This window comes from Cibotium barometz, chromosome 24, assembly GCF_041138505.1.
Source record: "Cibotium barometz isolate CiBa-2024 chromosome 24, ASM4113850v1, whole genome shotgun sequence".
NCBI classification, from domain to species: domain Eukaryota; kingdom Viridiplantae; phylum Streptophyta; class Polypodiopsida; order Cyatheales; family Cibotiaceae; genus Cibotium; species Cibotium barometz.
Window position 1 is genome coordinate 49,695,632 of NC_141069.1, and position 25,143 is coordinate 49,720,774.

Below are 25,143 nucleotides of genomic sequence, written 5' to 3' on the forward strand. Positions count from 1 at the left end.
TGAATCTAGGGAGAATTTCCGAACACATGGAAAGAAGGTGCTCTTATTAGTAATATGCAATGTTCTTGAACCTTTACCATGTGGCCGGCCTGAGGTGAACAAAGAGGAGTGGACGCACGAGCGGTCCCACATTTCTAAAAGAGGCGGCTGAGCCCGCCCGTGCGGCAGCCTGGGTTCATTTTATATTCGTAAATAAAGCAAAGCCAAGTGGGAGTACTGTGGGACGGGATTTTCGGGCGGGGCCCAGTCGTGAACTTCTTTCTATTCGGATAGAAGGCCAATTTCCAAAGCAGTTGAGCAACTGCCACCCATGGGCGGCCAGATGGCCGACGAGCACAAGACACGTGGCGAGCAGGGAGGCCAGCGCTGACGCAAGGTTTCGAGCTGACGTGGAACGATACGGCTGGTGTACACTAGCCCCACAGTGCCATACACTGCATAAGGCCGAGTGTGCGAGCCGCTCGTATAATGTACAAAGTACACCGTAGGTCGTAAGAGGGTAGTGGGAGGTATACGGGGTTTCCTGAACTCGGCAAGGAAATCAGGAATCGGTTTCTTGAGCCAGTTCTTGTTGCTTTTTTTTTCTGCGCTGGCAACGTGGCAGGGTTGACTCCAGCTTCTTGGCAAAAAAGTGGATCCACGCCCCTGTTTTAGTCGATCCACGCCCTTGTCCCAGAAAGTGTATGTGCCAAGCAACCATTCTGGATTCCCGACCACCACGTGTCTGCCCGACCCGCCACGCCGTTGGGGAAAAAACGCAAAGAGCTTTTTCTCTCTTTTTTTGGGGATCTGCTTTTTATGCGGAGCTTTTTCTTGTCATATATTATCTTCCATTTTTAAGAGCTTCCTTCCACAGTATTTGCTCCTAGTAGACTCGTAGTGAAGACGAGGAAGGCGAAGAAGCCTGCTTCCTGGCTTTTGCATGCCCCCTCTCTTCTTCGACTAGCGGCCTGTTCTTCTCTGTGGCGTGTCTTCTCTGTGCTTTACCGCCATAACTTACCTTCTCTGTTCTTTGCCTTGCCGCCATAGCTCCCCTTTCTGTGCTTTCTTATAGCTTACCTCTCTTTCCCTTTCTGTGTCTCCATCCCTGCGTTCTCCTTTAGCTTATCCTTATAGCTCCCACCCCTTTTTTCTTACCTTTTTGGCTATGGCCGACCCGGACGAATACCAGCGACAGCCGCAACAGCACAAGCAGCAGCAGCTCCACCTGCTTCGCCTCTTTCCAGAAGCCGTGCAAGCTAGACAGAGGGGCTCCAGCGTCCTGCAAACGCTTTGCAGAAAGACTGATGATCCTCTCCCTGGCGGACCTCATGCGTACCGAGCTGAGAAGCTTCAAAGGCCGCCTTCCGGCGAATTAGATCGGAGCAGAAAGCGAATCATGGCTTCTTCCGGCAACTTCTCGCTGGTCTGCCGCGTCTGCTTCAAAGAATTCCCCTCTGGCCGAGCTCTGGGAGGCCACATGAGAGTGCACCGTGGCCTTTTCGCCGAGCCAATCTGTGAACCTGTGAGGAACCAAAACGATCGAAAGCAGCTTGGCAAGGTTTTCCTGATTCGAAATTGCAATTCTGCGGAGCAAGATCGTGATTCTGGTTTCAAAGAGGGGTGTCGGAGCGGATCTGGTTTGCAGAGCAGCAAGGTCTCGCTTGACAAAAGCTTGGAAGTGGAATATGAGGAACCTTTTATGGAGGAGGAGGAGGAGGAGCAAGAAGAACATGAAGGGGGATTTGAGGTCGCAGCAACTGTGAGCTCAGAGAGTGGTTATGACCATGAAAAGCTCTTCTGCGATGATCAATTCCGAATGATTTCGAGCTCGCACAGCAATCCCCAAGCTCAGCCGAGCAGAGAGCTTATTGGCGTTGGGATGAAGGTGAGCTCAGAGAGCAAGAGGAACCTGCTTTACGAGCTCAGGCACAATCCGAAGCGGAGCCGACTCTTGAAAGATCAAGAATTCGACGGTCTGAAAGTTCTGGCAGGCAACACAGCGATCGCGGCTTTCTCTGCGAGAGGGTTGAGCTCTTTGTCTCCGGAGAGAGCTAGGGCTTGCTCTTGCCCTGTGTGCGGTAAGGAATTTTGGTCTCAGAAAGCTCTGTTCGGGCACATGAGGTGGCATCCTGAGAGAGAGTGGAGGGGGATTCAGCCTCCGGAAACCACTTCACAGCTACAAAGGGGGGCTATAAGATTTGTCATGAAGAATACCCCCGCAGTAAGCTTGAGCAACTTTGCGGAAGAATCAGAGATTGAGATTCAATCTGACCTTGAAAACAAGGAAGAAGCAGCAGACAAAAAACCAGAAGTTTGCTTTAAGATCAAGATCAAAGGGGCTCCAAGAACGCAAAACGCAAAAGAGCCTGTACAGCAGGAGGGGGAACCCCGTTTACACAGTGCGATCAAAGTGCTAAGCATGAAGAATCGGACTACCAAAGCTCCCTGGCCGACTGGCAAGCGTTCCAATCGAAGACTGTCATCAGGCTTGCAGCAGATGAGCTCTACGCCTGAGACTGTCTTGACCTCAGAAGCCATGTCTATGGAGGTAGAAGAAGAGCAGGAGAAAGAAGAGGCCGAAAAGCATCATAAAGATAATGATGAAGTTGACTTAGCTCGCTGGCTTCTGCTGCTGTCTGCTGGACAAACAGAAGCAGGGCCTGTTTTCTTTGACTCTGCCAGAGCTCAAGAAGACTCAGAGCAAACTGGTTGTGAATCAGAAGATGATGGCTTGGAATCAGAAGAGAATGATCAACTTGGTGCCTATGATGAGAGATATGCAAGGAAGTTGATGATTGCCAGTAGCAGTGATATCAAGTATGAGTGCAGCACTTGCAAGAAGTGCTTTAATTCTCCTCAAGCTCTGGGAGGGCACAGAGCAAGCCATAAGAAGATGAAGGGCTGCTATGTTGGAGAGGAGGTGCCTGTTGTGAGTGGTTGGAAGGACAGCACAGAAGAAGATCTTGAGCTTAACAAACGGCAGCCTGGAGCTCCTCAGCATGTCGTGAGTTATGAAGGGGAGAGGGTCACTGTCAGGGAGGAGGAGAAGAAGAACAGGAAGATCAAGAGCCATGAATGCTCTATCTGCCACCGGATCTTTCCAACGGGTCAGGCGCTTGGTGGGCACAAGAGATGCCACTGGACTGGTGAGAAAACCCAAGATCACACAGCCAGTGTGGCATCTAACAATGACAGGCAGCTGAGCTTGTCACTGATCGGAGGGGAGCAATCAACAACGTTGAAGGAAGAGGGTATGGGCATAGACTTGAACTTACCAGCACCATTGGATGAAGAAGAGGATGAGGCAGGCTATGGCTATGGGTCTGCAGAGCTGCGTTCATTACCTGAGAAGCCTGTGGATGCCACAGTGGGTGAGGAGAAGGGGGATTCTCTGGTTGAAATTGCAAACGGAAGCAGCTCGGATGTTATGTCACCAGTGAATTGGAGAGTGAGGGACTGCTTTGGAGGTCATGGAGATAGCTCTTGGGCACAGACGTTAGGGGTCGATGGGCTATGGGCTCAGCACCACCAACCCCACACGATGCAGCCCCTATGATTCAGAGCGGATTGTAACTACATCATCAGCAACATTGTAGCTAAGTAGTTAAGGAAGATAACCCCTTTTTTTTAATGCTTTTGGGACAAGAATCTCTCTCATTTTTTTGGGGTCATGCTAGCCATGATCGCTCTATTGTAGATAAGCCCACTTTACCATTCTTTTAGGATGGTTATAGAAGATGATCCTTTTTGGCATTTGGCTTTTAAGGAACACAATTCTTCAGATTTTTTTTGGGTCGTGCTGGTAGGCATGACTACCATGTAAATGAAGCCACTTCCAAACACAGCAGAATACAAGGTTTTGCTGCAGTTCTTACTCCTTCCTAGTTTTTCTTGCAATGTTGCTGCCATTGTAAAGGCTTGCTTTTATTTTAAAACAAGTTTCTTCTGGGAAATCATGATATATATATATATTTGTTTTGGTGGGATATATTATTTACGTCACCCATGGACAAATCGTTCTACGTTTTCTTGTGGTGGCAAGACAGTTTTGTAACAGCTAATTAGAGGGCTAAGTTACATTGTTGATGTTTAAATGCATGTGCCCCTGGCCCCCTACACCCAGCTAATTCATCCTTTTAGAATAGCGGCACGTTTGTCGTATTACAGATTTCATCCCTTAGGATGTGTTGCGATGGAAACTGCAAGTAACTTTTTTTTAATAAATCAACCGCTCGTTTGTGCACGTGTGAAAGTTGGAAGTAACTTCTTTAATAAACTAAACGGCCCCTAATTTCTGTCTTAAGAGCCCCGTCCCAAATAGGGGCTCTTGCATTTTGGAATGCTACACCTGCAAATTGGGAGTCAGATTTCCCACCATGAAAATTAAATACATGAGTTAATATCATACTAAGAGAGTACCATCTTGAAATGCATTCCATGAGCATTAAGAGTAGAGAAAAGTTAAAAACCATACTTTAGAGTCTAAATTTTTGAAATTTGAGACAAGATAGGATGCTTGAAGTTCTTTTTTTTTTTGAGACCAATAATATCGATCATAGGAAAGCTCTTGGATACATGTGGAGGAGGCCAAGTGAAGTGACCATGTGGGTGCTCAATGGTATTGGCCGTTCCAGGTGAAGCAGGCCCCTAGTTTTCACGAGAATCCCAAACATGGCCTTTGAGGGAGATAGAAAAGCACGGGGGTGTGGTCACGTTAGCACATGATTTCTTTGGTTCCATTACAGCAACTGGGAGAGAGCTTTTGACTACGACAACGAGACATGTCTTGGAACCCAATTATCACTTTGTATATTTGTTATGAAAAGGATTTATGTTTAATACAAAGTTAGGGTATTCGAAGCCTTTGTTAATATTGCGTCTTGGATATCTCACTTGGACTGTGTGACTTTAAATGTGAAGAAAGAGAAATTTATGTGTAGGTGAGTTATGGTGAAGTGGTTTCCTTAATTATTTCTCCTTCGGGTCTTAAACACGTGAAAAAATATGACTTTCAAACAAAATTAGTTCATGCTATGAAGCGTTTGAAGTAGCTCTGTTTCTTCCCCTGTTTCCCGCCCTTTCAATCTGCAGCGCAGGCTCTCCTTCTCTGCGGGCGGATGCCCTCCCAAGTGCATGGGCACTGAGCGGAGGAGCCCGTCCCTGATTAGACCTCAGACCGTTTCAGCATCACCTGCAAAAGTAAGTCCAATGCTCAGCAGTCACTTCAACTTAGCTTCTCCTTCAACCTCTCAGCTAGCCCCCCCCCCAACCCGTGGAACCCCATCCCTGATAAATCGTGGAGTGGAGAGACTATCATGGAAGCAGTAATGGACGAAAACTCAAGACTGACACAGGAATTAAAAGATGCCAAAGCCTAGCTCTTAAACATGAGAAACAAGGAACAGCACAAAGAGGCTTCCAGATCGGCAGCAAAAGAACCGGCAGTAGCAGAAACAGTCCCTCCGAAAGAGACAGCCAACTTCACCGACCGAGGTAATAACGCAGCCACCACTGTTCATGTAAACCTGCCAATAGAACAGGTTATAGGAGCAAAGTAGAAGATTATATAGAAAGATGCCTGGTGGGCCTCCTCTTCGGACCGAGACCATCTAAGGAAGCCATGAGAGCCTGGATAAGAGAAAGCTGGTCCCCTCTTGGAATAGAGGTGACTCTTACACAAGCCCTTCCCAAAGGATACTACCTCTTTTTATTCAAAGATGCAAGCATGGCAATGAAGGTCATCAGCTCGGGCCAATGGATGTTTAGACATATACCCTTTTGCTTCATGAGGTGGTCTAAGGACTTCAACCCAGACGGTCCCAAATCCTCAGTGTATCCAGTATGGGTCGAGCTCCCTAATCTCCCCATCCACTTAAACCCCTGGATCAAAGCTATTTTAGCCCCCTTAGGTCAAATTCTAGGAACCAAAGCCTTTTCGAACTACAACCCAGCGTGGCACCCCCAAGTCCTAGTCGAACTAGACCTTGCCCTCCCCCTCCCAGACAAGATAGAAATAGGTTGTGGTGAGTTCTCTCATTCTCAGGCTATCCTCTATAAGCACCTTCCCAACTCTTGCTTCCATTGTGGGAAACAGGGGCATCTCATCAGAAATTGTCCCATAAAAAACCCACAGATCATCCTCCCCCAAGTAGCTGAAAAAGACCCCCCCTTCAACCCTAGTCAATCCAACCCGATTCTCGGACCCCCTCAGCCTTCCGGAGCCATAAAAGATTCTGAATTCGTTCAAGTCAATAGAAGGAAACCAGCCACCAAGCCCAAGCCCCCTCACCCACTAGTCAAAGCAAACAGATACTCTGTTCTTGCAGCTGTCCAGATCCAGGGGACGCGGAAGAAGAAAACGACACTGTCGAAAATACCCCCATCAATAAGCTGAGGCTAGACAAGGAAATCGACAATCTGGATGCTGCTGACATGGACACTACAGTCACATCAGCCACTAAAAAGTGCCTCATCCCACCAACTGGAAACCCCAATGACATGGAGATAAGCAAAGAACTCAAGAGAGGCAGAGCACACTTGGGCTCCACCCCTCAGTCAATCTCGAAAGGAGGATCCCACAAACCCCCAAATAAAAGATAATGAAAGCTGCAAGCTTCAACGTCAAAGGTCTCTCAGACTCTAAGAAAGCACAGCTAGTAAAACAATGGATCAAAACAAAAGGACATCTGGACTTCATCTCCTTAGTGGAGATTAAGACGTCAGGAGAGGAACTGAACAGAAGGCTTCACACCATCTCCCCCGATCACTTTTGGGTACACTCACTTCATCCTCATGGAGCCGGGGGCCTGGCAGTAGGCATCCATTATGATATCATTCAGGATCTTAAAGACTTTCAAATAGATATCAACAACCAGTGGATAGTTTTCCATATGAACAACTTCTCCTTTGTAGGTGTGTATGCCCACGGCCCTCAGAAGCTGAGAACCAGGACCTGGAAATCTCTGCTAAGACTAAGAGCACCTTTGCTGATAATGGGAGACTACAACATGGTAGAAACCCTAAAAGACAGATTCAAATCCAAAGGTTTAGCCCTGGCTGGTTCAGAGAAACAAGCTTGGGAAAAGGTAAAACATAAGTTCAATCTGCAAGACCTGGGCCAAGAAGGAAGTTTTTCATGGCAGAACTACTCCTCAGGCGACCTAGTCAGAAAAGCCAGGTTGGACAGAGCATACGCAAGTGGTGAAATCTTTTCCAAATTCAACAGATGCAAATGTGTTGTAGACATAACCACATGCATCTCAGACCATTACCCTGTCATTACTACAATGGACAACCAGGAGCACAGACACAAAGCTTGCTGGTTTCACATAGATCCAGCCCTTTTTAAACTGCCATTAGTTCAAGAAGAAGTCAAACTCATCTGGGAATCCTTCTTCACCAATAACCTCTCCCCGGCCAAAGCTTGGAACCTCGCCGTCAAGTCTACCCAAAACCTTCTCAGGCAGGTCAGAAAAGAGGTCTCAGCCCATAGAGGCAGCAGACTCAAAAAGCTCCAAGTGCAACTGCATCAGCAAGAGGCCTCTGGCAACCCAACCAATACCAACCAGATCAGAGCCAGGATCAAAAGAGAAGAAGAAATAGCTCTGCAACACACTAAGCTATTTACCAGGGAATGGTGGTCAGGAAAAGCAGACAGACCAAGCCAAGAAATGTTTAAAACTCTCAAGGTCAAACAAAGGCAAGAGCATATCCCCCTGCTAATAAATAAGGAAGGAACCCTGGCTTTGAACCAAGCTGAGAACAGAAAGCTGATCACTGAATACTACAGCAACATCTTCCAGGAAGAAGGACCCCCCTTCCCAACCAAGGCAGCAGCAATGGAAGCAATAAAACGAGTCAGACCTACAACAGTCCCAGCCAACATAGCTGCTACTCTAGAGCAAGACATCACTCAGGAGGAAATCAAAGAGGTCATCTTTTCCCTCAAACCGAACAAAAGCCCAGGTGAGGATGGTCTCCCTGCCGAGCTTTTCCAATCCTTTTGTGAGGTGCTAACAGGACCCATCCTCAAAGTATGGCATGAATCACTGAAATATGGAGCACTGCCAACACAAATCAATGAAGGTCTCATCAAGTTGATCCACAAAAAAGGCCCCAAGGAGATCATGGGAAACTGGAGACCTCTCACTATGCTTAACAGTGTTTACAAAATTTTAGCCAAAGTGCTAGCCACTAGACTGAGTAAACACATGAAACACTGGATTTCAAGGGAACAAAAAGGATTCATCAAAGGTCGGTACATCCTGGACTCCATAATCGCCCTTTGGGAAGGTTTCGACTATGCAGAAAAATCCAGCCAGGATTTCCTTTTTATCAAGATCGACTTTGAGAAAGCATACGACAGAATCCAGTGGGACTACATCCTCCAATCCCTAAGAGATATGGGTCTGGGACCCCAGTTCTCCCATATGGTTCAGACACTTTTTGGGAATGCCAAAGCCAAAATTATTCTCAATGGAGAGCTGTCAGACCCATTCCCTCTTGAAAAAAGTATTAGACAAGGGTGCCCTCTAGCCCCCCTTCTCTATGCTATAGCTGCAGATGGGCTCAATTGGCTGATAAAGGACAAGATAAACAAAGGAGAATTAGTGGGCATCAAACTTCCTAACGGAGAGCAAATGTGCACATAGATGTTCGCGGATGACACCAACAGCCTCATAGCAAACGAAGAGGAGAATATCAAGGTACTCTGGAGCTGTCTCCAAACCTACTGTGAGGCCTCAGGATCCAAAGTCAATCACAATAAAACAGGTATCAAAACTCTCATTGTACCCCCCCCTTGTGGCTCATGGAAACAGGATGTCATAGTATCCAAGATGGGGAAATTTTCAGGCTTCTTGGAATACCCATGGGTTTCAAGGTGTCAATGAAGCAAAGATGGCATTGGGTAATGGAAAAAATAGAAAGTAAGCTGCTGAGATGGAAAAGGAAGCAACTGTCTCTAGCAGGTAGAATTATGGTCATCAACCACTTCATCATCCCCTCTACGATTTACTTCCTCAGTTGCTGGAGGCCTCCTGATGCTGATCTCAATGAATTCACCAAGCTATGCAGAAACTACCTTTGGGGAGGTGACCCATGGATCAGAATCAGACCTAAAGTTAAATGGGATATCTGCACGGTCCCCAAAGCCAAGGGAGGACTGGGGATTTTAGACATTCGTCTGCTTGCTGACAGATTGGCTGCTAAATGGATAATCAGAGCTTTGGAGAATCCAACTGAAGACTGGGCCCAGCTCTTGGTCAAAGACCTCCCCAGATTTACAATCACCGGACACAATAAATGGCTAAATCTACCCATTACCACCATAGTAGCATCCAAACACCCCATTACCCCTAAAGGGAGTCATCTGGTTACTTCAATCTGGAAAGCCTGGTTCAGGTCTAAAGGTTTACTGTCCATCAATCTCAATGACAAGAAATCAGAAGGTTTAATAGCAGCCGACTCCTGCTGGTGGTCTATTCTTCCTCATCCGATACTAGAACCAGAAGAAGAGAAAATAGCCCTTAATCTGCACAGGAAAGGACTCGTAACTTGGTCAGATATCTTCAACCCCTACACCGGTACTTGGCTCACAAGAGCAGAGCTGGTAGCCAAATACGACTGCAGAACCCCAGAACTAGACCTAATACAAAGCAGAACAACCCAATGGAATACCCAGGAAACCTGGAGAATCAGCAGATCCCCCAACTTCAACATCCTGGCCCTTCGCTGGTTAAAGAATAAACCCCTCCTACCCATTCCTTTTCTTGAGAAGTCCCCCCCTATACAGGTTACTTTGAACCGCAGATGGAACATAGCCTGGGACAGGAAAAGATGGTACAGCTGCCTCAAGGAGTTGTGGAGTCCACACATAGAACCCAAGAAATCTTGTCTCGCATGGCTGATTGCATACAGAGCCATCTGGACCCAGTGCAAGGCAGCCAAGTTCAACATTGCCACAGACCAATGTTCTAGATGTGGCCTTCCTGAGGATGATCTACACATTTTTATACACTGCAATCACATCTCAGAAACCTACAAAGAGTTGCATGCAGTTATTCTAAGATGGGGGAAAGATGTAAACTGGAAGCATACAATTCTAGGAGAAAACATAGGATGCTCTACATCTCTTTGGAATGCAATAAGGTGTGAGTACCTATGGCATGCATGGCTGCAGAGGCTAGCTGTCACTTTTGATAACCCTGAAATTAAGGGCCCTCCTCTAGCTGTTTGCTGAACCACAACATGCATCAGATACTGGAACAACCAAACACAAGCCCTTTTCAAGCTAGAGAAGAGGCTGTTGAATAAATTACAAAAGAGGAAATCAGATTACACATTGGAACTACTTGAAAAAACCAGAGACAAGATCATCCTAATCCTCTCAAAAGACAGAGCATTAATAGAAGCTATCAGAAGGATGCAGTAAACAACCTAACTCTCCCCCTCACAGGAGAAGAGGAGATACATCAGACATGCAGGCATTAAGAATCAACCAAGAGAAGCTAAAAAAGGCAGCTAGGGCAAAGTGACCTGTCGGTTACATAGAGACACCGTTGGCCTGTCCACCAGGAATTCTGGAGAGGTCCATGCAGCTCGGCAATTCAACTCAGGATAGTCCACAACCGCATGGCCACCGATCTGCCATAGTCATCGAAAGCAGAGCCCCAAATCAAGAAGAGTCCTGTACCAGCCTCTGCTTCCTCTTCTGTGCACCTGTAAAGAAGGGAAAAGATTCAGAGCGGAGGAATCCTGAATTATCTTAACCGTCCCCGAGAGAGGAAGGCGTCCTGATGGTCCAAGATGAAAGATCTAGGGCCCCAAAAGGGCTCCTACCAAAGGATCGAAATCAACCAGTCAAAAGGGTGAGGAATCTACTTCCCCCCAGAGTTAGTCCCCTTCTTCTGCCAGGGGGTTCCGCCACCTGGACTCAAGATCAAGAAAGAAAAGAAGCAGCTCAGAAGGACTCCCGTCCAGAGGCCTGTCGAGGGAGCCTGCAAAACAGATTAAAGTACCAGCACCATCCTCCCCCCCGTTTGGAGAAGAGTGGTCCGAGACAGAACTGCCCGTGCTGGAAGAGACAAAGGAGGAAGTGCCAATCAGCAAGATGAAGCCCCCTTGCAAGCCTCACCCGGCGACCAGAGTGAGAGAAGGAGCCGGCGGCTAGGCACCACAGAGAAAGAAGGGAGCTCGATCCTCAAGTGGAAGAAGGAGGTGAGGTGAGAAGAAACTCATCACCAGCAAGGCCGTAGATCGAGCAGGCTCCAGGTTGGAGGGCTCGCCATGCAATGATACCCCGCGAGGCGTCGACAATTCAGACCAATCCTTCCCTCCCCTCCCACGCGTCGCACATGCTTTCACATGCACTATGTGTGCCAACTGGCCAGTCTGAACCAGCAGCCAACACGTGGCCTTTGTAACATCGGATTCCTCCTTTTTCTATAATTCAACTGCCTTTTTTTGAAAAAAAAAACAAAATTAGTTAGCTTAGGAAAAAAAAATCCAAGATTATTTAGGCTTATTAGTTAATGCCATTTTTCTATTAGTACTATGTAGCTCGGTCTCGGGGATTCACTTTAAGAATACATGAAATAGCATGACAGTTTACATAAAAAAAATCTGTAAGTTTATAAAGAAAAAGGGTTCGTTTTATTTTTACCACGCGATGTATATGGTTTTTATATAGTGACCTCCCCGAGAGCTCGATCTGGCTAGTTAAGCCTTGGGGAGTAGCTCGTTATATCAAATTGTGAAGGAAATGATGGGAAAATGGTCATAAGGCCCTCCCTACATTTAGGTAGGAAAGGGTAGGGGTATTACATTTGGTTTTAGAGACTAGGTTGAGACCCTGGAGACTAGAATGTACTTGACTTGCCTTGTCTTTTAGAAAATGATGGTGCAAAGACAAGCTTTGATTTAGAGTTCTAGTTTATCCAGGGTGCAAAGATAAGCTTTAAGTATGTTAGAACATACTTAAAGACTTCCCTTGTATTTTCCAAGATGATGGTGCAGAGACAAGCTTAATGAAGAGACTCAGTTTATCTAGGGTTCTTGGCCTTACCATGGAAGAAGATATGATGGACTTTGCTTTTCAACAATTTTGTCACAAAAATGAGGAGGAGAAACTTCTCTTTCCTACACTAGAAGGCAAGAAGCTTAAGTGGTGGACTAGGAAAAGGATCCACATCTATGCGAGCAAGAGTGACCAAATAAAATGATAATATTATACTTGCAATGATATTGGAAAAGCTAGGGGTCATTAAGGAAAACATACTTTATGGCCCCGCGATGTGCCATGTTCTTGATGATATAATTTACCACCCTTTGATCTACCATGTTATATTGGAAAAGAATTTGCTTAATGCTAAACACTCGTGTTGTATCTGTGGGTGACGGATGTACTCTATTTTGTAAAGCTCTGTCCTTTAAGAGGAGTATCCGTTGTTGTTGCTGTGAGCACCCGGGTACCCATTAATTCCCAATTTAGACACTGGATGGTGGCCAAGTGTGGCCAGATGGTTAAGAGTCGGCTTATGTAGACTTGGCACTCTCCTAAGTTGGATGCATACTTGTGCGGGCTATGTGACCGCATTAGTGAGTGCTGGACAACAAATTGAGGACACGTTGTTCTTGGGTTATAGGGCTTGTTTAAGGGTCTAGACAATCTCAGATGACCATGGGAGTTGTGCATAGTCCCTACGAGACTGTGTTATAGTTTAATATAGACCCATTCAGATGATGTAGTTAGTTGATCATTTGGACCAAGTCGTGGTGGGTTGGCAAATGTGGTCGAGACCTACGTCCCTGTCGATCATGAGTACTATATATAGACTCATTTGTTAGCCTTAATTAATCATTGAGTTCATTGTGATCAAGCACTCTTGTAAGCAAGGCATCTTCCATCTAGAGTCTATCTAGATCGTCCATCAAGGCTCCTTACGCGTGAAGCACATAGGTGGGTAGATGCCATTAGCTTGTAATCAACTTTTTGCAAGCAATAATATTGTTTACTTTCCACTTCTTTCTGCGATTCAGTGCTTTATATTGTGTTGATCGAGCTTCTGCTACTCTGTATTCTTTCTTGATATTAGAGCAAAGTCTCTAGGTAAAGCTTATTTTTAGCAGTTTGCTATTTGAAGGTAGATTTGGAGAGATGACCCAACCAACAAATAACGTTGCTGCACATGCCCGCCCTCCACCTTTTGGTGATGGGAAGTTGGATGTGACAAATTTGGAAGTTCAAGATTATGTCTATTCTTGATTTATATATGAGTTGTGAGAAATTGCAATAGGGGTTGATGTAAAGCTAGGTCCTACTCTAGCAGATCCACTATAGACCATACCTCTAGATCCCATTTTGACTTTGGCATGGAGGTGAAGGAATGCAAATACCACTGTGGCATCATCACCAGCATCATTGATTCCAAGATAACCCTGATTTAGCATATTACCAGAGCTTCTGAAGCATGGTAAGTTCTAAAGAACCAATATGAGACGAGGAATCAGACAAGGATTCAAAACCTTGAGGATCAGCTTCTTATAACAGAAAGGTATTTTGATGGAGAAGCAGTAGAGTAGTTCATAATAAAGAATCTTCAAGATCAAATGGTAGCAGTGTGGAGATCACTAAGACTAATAAGGAGCTGGCACATAGGTGGGTCAGAGAGTTACCCCCAAAGTATGATAGTTTGGTGACCTCATTGAACATGCGGATATGTAACTCACTTCTTACTTTTGAGGAGTTTAGCACAACGCTGGTGGAGGAGGAAATGCATTTCAAAGCCAAAATGGTAGCGGTACAAAATTCTCCGTGAAATGCAAAGAAAGGCAAGGGGAAGGGCTCTGGTAACCTTGGTGCTTCTAAAAGAATAAGAAATCTAAGGCAAAGTGTTTCTACTGTGAAAAGCCTGGTCACGTGGTGAAAGCATGTAGGCTGAAGGAAGCATATGACTTTAAAGCCTTGGAAGTAGGAGTCCGAGAACAATGTTGAAGCATAATTGGAGCTATTTATGGTAATAGAAGAAAATTTGTACAAAAGTAGAACATTCCTTAGTATATCTGATGATTCATGGATCATTGACAGTGGAGCATCCTAGCATATGACCAGTTGAAATGACTAGTATACCTCCCACAAGCCTGTGGTGGGGAAGTCCACCCTCGTAGCGGTCAAGAATGATGCCAAATGCCCATGGGTTTAGGTACCGTTTCTTTTGTTTTTAGCAATGGTGATACTAAGAAGTTATCCAAGGTCCTTTATGTTCCAGATAACATCAAAAGGAATCTGCTATATCTATTGGCAACCATATCTAACTGTTACTTGAAGGTTCTCTTTGATAAGGCTGGCACAATCATCATAGATGCATTAGGGAAAAAGGGAGCTCATTTTGGGGCCCTGTAAGAAATTCACTATTTTTCGATTTATTTCTCTCCTAAAAGATCTCAAAAATAATAAAATATGAAAACGTGGCTCAGAATTGTCAGTAAGGACCACTGAACTGTCAGTTCAGAAAAGAATAAGATAATCTTTTGTCTAACTAACATGATTTTGCATTAAATATCTCCTTAATTTTTTTTGTTTCTCGAAGATTTCGCATCTCTTTTGACGACGTGTGCAGGCCTCTCATAAAGAATCCATCACTGAACTTAATGATTGTATGGATACCGCCACACTTCCACAATTCATGTTACAAAAAGACTATGAGATTGACAAGCCAACTTTGCAACCTCAGAAGCACAAAAAATGGCCGATACTAGTGAGTTACAATCTCAGAAGAAGCGATTATACCATCTTCACATCGACTTAGAAGAACAATATGCTCCAGCACAAAAAAGACGAAAGGATACGGTGCTAAATGCTCAACAACGGGAAAATATGAGAAGAGAAGGGCTCCAACATATTGACTTATGGTGTGATGGGAGTATATATCCAAAATGTCTAGTAAAAAACTCTACACCTCCATTTGTCAATCCAACCACACTACTGAGGTTTGCAGGCGATGGACAAAATGGACTTCTTGGTTATATTTCAGCACAGTCTGCATTTGCAGAAACATATAAAACAATGTACCTACAAGAAAAGGGAGCCAGGATTCAAGAGATAGCTATTCGTGCAAAATTGGAGCAGCAGTTGCAGAATGAAATTGAGGAGCATTCAAAGAGTAAAAAAGAGTTGACAAGATCAAGAAGGAAGAGAACCGTGCTTGGAGACAGACAACGAAGCAGGAAGATTAAAAACATTGCAAATTTGAAGGCTGGGACTGGTGGATGCAAGCGAAGAATTCAAGAAGCAAGGTTAGTTTGTAATTTTTTATTTTTTATACTCAAAAATGCTCTCAAATGACTATATCTATTTTGTCCATTAATGCAAAACAGGATTGGAAGTGTTGAATAATATAGGCATATTGTGTTGTTACTATATTGTTACTATAGGAAGCTATTGGAGCCTGCAAAAGAAAATATGGATCCCAACCTTCTTCCAGTTAAACAAATGAAAGGATTGCTTTCTTGTGGTGTAGCAAAAGGTTTGATTGAAGAAAAAAAATACAAAACAATCAAACGCAATGTTGTAGAGGACTTTATATCCAATAATCAAGTTGATGGTACTACAATCCAAGAGGCTCTTGATGTTAGTGGAGTTAGCAGGAAGGGATATAGTTCGATTTTCCATGCGATATCCTCAACTTTGAGAGATCAAAGGATTAAACGAGTTTTACTGGCAAATCTAGCAACAGTGTGGAAGATAAGAGGTCATTTGAATGAAAGTATAGATGAGTTTATTGGACCATATATCCATATTGAAGAAATATTTCATGGTGCTAAAGGAACCACTGTGTATGACCCTTGGAACAATATATTTGTAGATCTACAACAACTTCAAAGAAGAATGGTCGAGTTTTATGGAATAACATTTGAAGAGTGCAAAGGCATTTTGAAATTTGTTATCAAACTGGATGAGTGTGAGGTTGTAAAGGAAAAGAAAATGGAAAGGATTACTATCACATTGATGAATGGAGCACTTGATACATCATTGAATGAAGCGAGTTCGAAGTATTTTAGTGTGCAGTCGGAGAAACACATATGGTGGTTGGGCTCATTCCAGGTATGATCATTTTTTATTTCGTACTTGATTTTAGTCAATGTTTTCAAATCTTTTATAGTAAGACTTTTGTTTTGTATAATCACACAGGTAAAGACAGAAGACCATGAAACACTAGATTGGGTGTTTCACCGCACGGAAATACCAAGAATAATTAAAAGATAAGTGCAAGGAGAGAATCTCCATGTTGCAGGAAAAGGTGATTTTCAAGTAGACTGGCATATGGCGGGGGATCTTAAAACACTTAAGTGCATGTATAACGTTAGTAAAGGAGGTAACTCAAAGTCTCCTTGTCTTTACTGCAAAGAATCAGCTCAAGTAATGGATTCCAAATGGTGGAAGAGAGCACCTAATAGAGATAAAGTTGACCCTGACTTCAAGGCCATTCTTGACATTCCACTATGTAATGTTCACATATGCACATTGCATGCTCTATGTCGAATTATTGAGAAATTGGTATTTTTGTATATTGGATTTGCTTGGAAACTCCGTCCCAAAAGAAATAGAAAGGATGCTCTTCATGCATTGGAAAAAGTGTTATCCGATATAGGTCTGCATGGAGGTGATGTTCATATCACAAAGGATTTTAAAAAGTCTACCAATGGCAAGGAGGTACCAATCAAGCCCTCTATTGGTGGTGTTAAGGCAAGAAGATTCTTGTCTCGACCCAAATACAATAGTAAGCAAGTAAGGCAAGGTAGAACAGTTTCAAGGATTAGTTATGGATTGTGGAAGCAAGTCCATAATGCTGTGAAAGATCATGAGGCAGATGGGGAAGCACGAAATGTGAAGGCAGAGGTGTGGAGGTCTCTTGATCAACTCTTCATGTTCTGTGACAATGTAACATGGACAAAGAGTGATTACAAGAACTTTGAAGAGGCAATTAAACATTTTGGGAAGTCAATGAAAGACGCATGGACAGCCTGCAATATAACTCACTACATGGTAAAGTGATGTCTTCTTCTTTTACTTAAGTGTGATCCTCTTTTCTTCTTTTACTTAAGTGTGATCCTCTTTTCTTTTATAACTTACTATGCATTCTTATGTCTTTGTGAAAACAGCATATCATCATCTACAACCACCTTCCCTATTTTGTCAAAAAGTATGGATGCCCAACAATTTGGTCTACCCAAGGCATGGAGAAGTCTCACTACATGGCACGTAATGCATTTTTCAGACACACACAACACTATAGAGGGAGTCAAAAGGCAAATAGTCTGAAGGAAGTCTTCCAATGGTTTTACCGAGGCATTCTACAAAGGCTGCATGCTAAAAGAAAAGTTGCTAGTTCCAAAGTCAAGCTTGCTTTTATTCTAGCCCAAAAGCAAAGACGAAGACAAACTTTGGACAATTCAATGGCAGCAGAGAGACATAGACAGTGGAGGGATTCGAAGATATTTAGAAACCATAAATGGACAAGTAAACATGAATAGCAGTTTGTAACTTATTGGTGTTATGTCCACATGTTTTCAAACTCAATCAATAGATTTTTATTCTGTGGAACAAGTGACTCTTGGTGTTATGCCTATATGTTTTGAGACTCCATCAAAAGTATTTCTTTTGTGAAACACGTGATCTATATTAACAAGCATCAATACATCCATATATTAACACACAAAAATTTCAATCAATACTACTTAATTATGCTAGACACACTGTTGATCCTTACCAATAAAGTACTGAGTGTCAAACGCTTTTAGAAGCTACTGAGTGTGGGAAGAGTACTGAAGTGTCGTACGGTGATGGGACAAATGCAAAAGGGTACTGATCGTCCGTACGGACAAGGAACTGATGAGGATCAAAGACTTTGTACAAATCAGTTCAACTTCAACATAATGTTTGTGCTATATTTGATGACTAAATCCTATTACTCCCAAGGCTTGCGAGTCGGAACTCTCTTTTTGAACTTGATTGGACTCTTTTTCTTCCTTGTTGGCTTGATGTCGACTTTCTGTTTATCAATGCTTGCCTCTGTTGCTTGTCTGAGAGGGGTATCCTTGTCTTCAGCTATCTCCACGTGTTCTTCTTCTTGGATTGTGTGGCCTGATGCAATCATGGGTGGCTCTCGAAACCTTATGAGCTTGTGTTTTCCATAGCCCTCTAGACATTTGGGCTCCTTAACACCACATGCTAATGCATAAGAAGTGTAAGACAAAAAGTAAGAGGCCCTAGAGGCCTGCTTATTCACATAATCCCCAAATATATCTATGGCGGACAACCTCTCTATTAAAATGATCTTTTCCTTTTGCCATGGAAGATCATGTCCACCTAAAACCCTAGACAAACATTTAAAGAAGTAAACAATGGCTTCTCCATTGTTGCTCAACTGCCTATGGTAAATCAAGATCTTAGCACTGCCTAGATCATGAATATAATGAGCTAGGCTTGACTTTTTGCCAAACCCAGCCAGCCTGCTTCCACTTGTTCTCTGGAGGAATGTGTCATCCTCAATTTGTAGCTGCCATGTATCAAAAGATTGGAGTGAGACAATTATACATAACTACAAACATTTAAACACAAGATAAAGTATTTGATTTGAAGTAATAATATCATACCTTCTCATTTTCATCAGCAACAAGAAGTTCATCTTTCCAAAGATTTATTCCTCTCCCCTCCAGTCCAGCCTCTTCTTTAAGTTTTTCCTTATGAAGTGCTGAGAGATTCATAGCTTCCTGGGTGAGCTGGAAGGCAGCTTCATCTGACTCTTGGAAATTTTCAGCCTCTTTGAAACAAATAGTAAGGGCCTCTGCAGGATCAAAAGTTGTTTCCAAAGCTAGCAGTGAATGGTCATCCTCTATGCCAACCTCCTTGTCAAGCCTTGAAGCCTGGGCAATAAGGGAAATGGCATAGTCCTCCCTCAAATTGAACATACACTCTATATCATGGAGGAAAACATAATCTTTACCACCAATCAAGACACCTGGAAGCATGGGCACTGCATAGTTGCTGCTCTGAACATCAAAGTCTTCAACTGGCTGTGCTGCCCTAAGAGTTTCAATCCTCAGTTGAACAAGGTCAAGAGCAGCCACTTGCAGCCCCTCATCCTCGAGGTTGATATCTTCTTCCTGCTCTACCATATCTGTTGCCACAGGAATATCCTCTTTTACCTCCGCTACAGATATATCTTATTCTTCAGTCTCCTGCCCTTGCTCTTCTAGAGATTGCTGTTGGAAGACAATGTACATAAGGAATGACATGTTTTCCTCAAGCACTCTACACTTTCTGGTGTGCAAGTTACAGCTGAATTTATATTCCTCAGGCAGGCTGTCAAACCTTCTATTCACATGGTACCTCAGCCTGTCAATGGAGACAATATGATTTAAATGCACAAAAACCTTTTCACCTTCCACAATCCTTCCTGCCTCTGTCAGTTGTTTGAAGGTATCCCAATGGTCTGAAAGAAAATCTCTGTGATGGTCCAAAAGAGAGCTCATAGTGAACTCCCTGTTGAAAATACTGTGGTATATGTGGAAATTCCTCTGAGCCTTGCACTTGTGAAGAAAGTCAAATAGGAGCAAATCTGGAGATTTGTCCTCTTCTGGTTCCCTTTGTTTTGAAAAAGGGAAGACTCACCTTTCTGCTCTAGTCTCTTGCTTTTGCCTGAACCAAAATTTATATAACATGAATTCTATATGCTGACATATGCAATCAGATAATGTATAGGATATCACCAAACAACTCTCTTCATGAGCACACATGAATCACCTGGTGATTGCTGTGGTCTGAGTATAGCAGCAGAAAAGTCCAGCTTCCTCTTGAAAGGAGGGGCCTGAGAATCAACTGTTCCAAAGCAAAACCTTTCTCATCATCAAGAAAGACATCCCCAGGGACATAGAAAGCAAAACAATGAGGAAACAGTAAAAACCAAAAGGGACACAAGAATTTGCAACAAAATGCGATGCAGAACCATTTGAAAAATATCAAGTGCTCTCCTCGCATTTTGTTGCAAATTCTAAATTTCTATTGACATCCATCTCCAATCAAATGCTAGGGACATCTCACAATGTTCAGGACAGTAAATGGTATTAGGAGGAATTTCCCAGGGCAAAAGAGAGCAAAACAAAGAGGAAGAAATAGAAATTGAAACAAATATCAGAATTTGTAGAAAAACGCGATTTGGAGCATTTGGAAAATGTAAAGCACTATAATCGCATTTTGTTGCAAAATTCTAAGTCCTATTCATATCCATCTCTAATCAAATCCTAGGGTGATCTACTAGATTTCTAGGCACTGAGATTCAAGAATTCTATAGATGGAAGAAATATATATCAGAAAACATTGGAAAGGGTATAGATCTCTGACCTTTCTTTTCCTCTTCCATACTGTTGGAGTAGCCCTGGAGATTCTCCTGCTCTCTTCCAAACTTGAGCTGCAGCACTGGTAACTTGGAGATCTGGCAATGGTAGTAGTCTTCAGACATGTTGTAGAGTGGATGGAGTGTGTTGGGTAGGAAGTGATCAGAGTGGGAAAGAAAAGGATGATGGGAGGGTGCTGGCAGGGATGGAAGACGGGGAGGGAAAGGTGTTAATGGATCTAATTATGAAATCATGATTGGCACAATTTCCAAGGCAAAAAGTGACTTTCACGTGTCAAATTTCAAATTCCAAAAGATTTGGGTGGGACCCACACGTGTTAAAAAACGACTATATTTCACACGTGTGGTATTTAATAACTCATTTATTTGTATTTTGTAATAATCTACTCTCCTAACTCAGTTCTCTTGCATCTCTACCTCCTTACTCTACACCATCAGCATCCAGACCAGCAGAGCAGAGGTTCATCCCCAGCACAGGATACTCATCATCAGCACAGCACACCTGCAGATAGCTTCCAGGTCAGTAAGACAATCTATTTCCTTCTCTTCTTGTTTAATAGTATATTAGGGTAAGGTACTGATTGATGTGATGTAGGTTAGATATTATGATAAATATTATATGCATTTCTTAGATTTTCTCCACTGCATGTAGAAGCAGGAAGACTTTTTATTTGGGCCTGTTGAGTGAGAGCTTGATCACTTCTTGATGTCTATAGGCTCAATCCATATTGCACCAAGCTGTATACACACTGAAATGACTAAAGGCATGTTCAAGTATGCAGCCTCTAGAATTTGTAGTAAAACGCGAGGAGAGGGCTTTAGAAATCTCAAACAGCCCAAATCGCATTTTGTTGCAAATTTGAAAATGCTTCTTCATCCACAAATTTCATTGTGATTTTGTAACTTTCTAGGCTATTCAGGGCTGCATACTTCTTGCATAAACTCAATACATATTGTTTATAGTTGAAAAGATAGAGAATTCACTGTAGGGATGCAATAGCATGTTGTTTCAAGTATTTGCAGAAAAACACGATGATGAGCTGTTAGAAATTTCAAATTATCATAATCACATTTTGTTACAAATTGTTCAGTTTTGCTTTATCCAATTTGTCATCACCTTCTTTTATCATTCCATGTTCTCCATGGTTGTAATCTTTTTCCATTGCTTTGTATGGACCTTTTCAGAGTGATGGCAAGAACTAAGGCAACTGCAAGGAGGTCTGGCAAGGGGCCAGGGCTTGCAGCAGCAGCAGCTGGGGCTGATGTCAAGGAATCTAGTGTGCCTCCAAAGGGAAGAGTTGCACATGGCAGGAAGGGGAAGCCAATGAGCATGCTGCAGCAAAAGTCCAAGAGGTTAAAACATTCTGCAGGTGTGCTAAAGGAGATCAGGAAACAACAAAAAGCTATAGGCTTTGCAATCCCCAAGGCACCTTTTCAGAGGCTAGTGAGAGAAATTTGTGATAGCTGGCACCTTGGTTTCAGGTGGAACAGGACTGCCATTCTTTCCTTACAGGAAATGGCAGAGGATTACTTGGAGAAGTACTTTGAAGATGCAATGCTTGTAGCAGCCCATGCTCACAGGGTAACTCTGATGGCCAAGGACTTCAACACATTGTCCAGAGTGAGGTGGAGGTATGACAAGCTGGTCCATCCTGTGGAATGGCAGGACATAAAAATGAGAGATATATTATTAATTCCACCTACAAGGAAATTGAAGGCAGACAAGGTGAAGGTTGTTGAAGTGACCCACTCAATGAGCAGAGGGAAAGCTGCTTATGAGGAGTCACTGAAGCAGCAAATAGAAGAATCCAAATCTGCTATAGATGTGGAGACTGTACAGATGGAGCTACAGATACAGAGAAGGTTGCAGGAGCTAGGCCCTAACATAGTTGTCCATATTGAAGATGATTTTTCAGAGAATAATTTTGACTTGACAAAAGCATGCTTGGCAGCATTGGCTCATAAGAATGAGTATTGCTCAGATACTATCATTCTTGCAATGCTCTAGTAAGTGTCTTTTATTTTACATTTGTTTGCAAAATAATCCTTATTGTACCTCCTCCCTTACACCTTACCTTAATTATTGTTTTGTCCAATGTAGCATGATGAGAAGCTGGCTGAACCATGCTGTACAGCATACAGTTTATATTATTGATCCTGCAATTTCCTTCAAGTTAAGAGATCCAAAGGAAACTCCCATGGATATTTCCAATTGGTTCAGACACTGTGATTTTGATCATGTTGATATTTTGCTACTTCCATACCATAACAAGTATGTGTGTGGCTGCTTCTTTTGGGATTTTTCTTCAAGATTGAGTACTCTTGTAGCCTTTGATTTCTTAATGCTTTTTTCCTTATGCAGTGACCACTGGAGCTTTGCTTCTATTGACATCCAGCAGAAGCAATGCTTTTTATTCAACTCTCTTAGAAACACACACAGAGAGGTGAAATTGTAAGTGGTTTGTGTGCTATTTTTAACTTTAAACTTCATTATTTGGATTTAATGCACACTAACTGAATTATATGTATTGCAGTTGTATTAGAAGACTTCTAGATGCATTGGATCAGTGTCCTCCTAATGTCAATCTTTTGGATTCAATAGAGCCAATAGATTTAGAGGTAGAAAGTTGTTCCCTCTACTGATGTCTATTTCATGCTATGCCTTTGAACTTATTGAATAATTTTATTTTGTTCACACATTAACAGTTTCTAACATATCTTTCCAACTATCCAGACACCACAACAAGATGATTCAAGTAGCTGTGGTGGCTGGAGAGTGCTGATTAGTGCCAAATATATACTTTCAAGCTATTTTGAGATAGGACAGCCAGAGCTTGTAAGAAAAAATAATTTTCATTTAGCTTCAAAAAATTTGATATTGGTACAAAGTGTTCTAAATCATCATATCTCATTGCAGATGAGAGAAGATAGCTTCAACTCGAACTATGTGTATAGTTTCAGAGCTAATATAATTTGGAAGTTTTTGAAGTATGCCTCCCCCAAACCTATTGTACCAGCTACTGTCGAGTTGTGTGAAAGCTCTAAAGTCCGAGAAGGTGTCATACACCTTGATGACACAGATGATGCAGATGTGGTGCCACAGGAACAAGGACCTAGTGCTGATGAGGAGAAGCCACAAGAACAAGGACCTGCTGCTGCTGATGTTATTGAGGAGATGATGGAGCAGCAGCAAACAGATGCTCCAGGGGCAGTAGAGGAGACAATGGAGCAGCACCAAGAGACTGTACACAACAGGATGGAGCAGCAGAAAGTAGATTCTCCAAATAAAGATGATACGGTGAGCTTGGACCATGTAGAGCAACCTCTAGATCAGCCTGTAGATAAATAGAAAATTGTTGTCAAGAATATGTTCTACATATATAATTAAACACTTCTGTACAGAATTTTACATTATTGAATATAATACCTTTGTTTATGGAGTCTGTGTTATCTCAATTTTCAAATTTTCAATGTCTTTGCATTTTATTGAACTCTCTCTTCTTTTGAGCACCTGCAAAAAAGCAATATGAAACAATAGGGTAAAGTAAACTAATAGCAGTGCTTAATGAGACTAGGATAAGTCACATGGTATACCTTCTTATTGTTGTAGATAAATAAAAAGTCCTTTGAAATAGAACCTTCTGTCTCAAATAGAATGTCATTGCGCAATTGAGCTAGGGAGCAACATTGTCTTAATGAGATATTGACTAGCACATCACCATTCTCAACAACATCAATATCAAGAAGTTTATTTTCTGCACCAAAAGAATCTTCATCTTGATCCATTGGGACTAGTTTTGTACCTAGCATTCGACTGCGCTTATAATAAAAAGAAAAAATGAAATTTTGTGATGCAACCATGTACTTCAGTTGCATAGAAGGTTGGACAACCTCACAAAACACTGAACTACATGTCTTCTTATCCCAACCTTTATCCAAAAATTGTGGCATGCATGCCAGACTTGTTGCTTTAACTGTGAACATTGTTTTGAAACCTTCACTGGAAAGGTATTAAACAAGTCTACAAAAACTGTGAGAGGCATGCATAAAGAAATTTTTATTATCCTTGTGGCAATATTGGGCCTCAGAGCTTTCTGTACTTCTTTGAAAAGCTTGGCTCTATATGCCTCTGTAACACTAAAATGTGGAAGAGGCCAATCCACTGAATTCCATGCCGGAAGGTCTTGTTTTCTTAACACACCATGTGTGTTTGCATTGTCCAGCAACAACTGATAAAAATGATCAATAAAAAATATACCGGATTGAGCTAGCTCTGTTGCACATCGACCTTGGTATTGTTGTTCTCCTATCGATCCATGCAAAACATCTATAAATCCCAGAATACAATCGATGTTTTGCCATGTCTCATACGATGAAGGGTATAAATCTGAAATAAAATAACACAAGAATATCAATAAGCAAAGAAAGAAAGCTTTGTCTTAAAAATCCATGCACCTCATAAAGAACAAAACCACAATAGAAAAATATACAATTAGGCCTGTGTTGCGGAAGATCATTTGGATAGTCTCGCAAGACAAGTTCTTTATGCATGTACACATGCTGAATCAAAACTTCTTTCACCGATATCTTCCCTCTGGTGATTTTAAAATCTCGTACTCTTCCCTTCCATGATGCCAAGAAAATGTTTTTTGTCTGGGGTCTCTTTCTTTTACTAGGTTGCATGAGCACCCATGCTCCTTTCGAAACAGTAAACCTTTCCCAAGTTCCTTCCGTTTTGACTGTACTT

The 25,143-nt window shown here is 42.6% G+C and overlaps 1 protein-coding gene across 1 annotated transcript; it reads left to right on the forward strand.

Annotated features, from left to right (window-relative positions):
- Window positions 1-819: 819 nt before the first annotated feature.
- On the forward strand, window positions 820-3,859 carry LOC147625403 (uncharacterized). The gene has a single exon (XM_086818740.1). It carries the CDS (start codon window positions 1,148-1,150, stop codon window positions 3,536-3,538), a length of 2,391 nt encoding a protein of 796 aa, XP_086674866.1. The 5' UTR covers window positions 820-1,147; the 3' UTR covers window positions 3,539-3,859.
- Window positions 3,860-25,143: the final 21,284 nt, after the last annotated feature.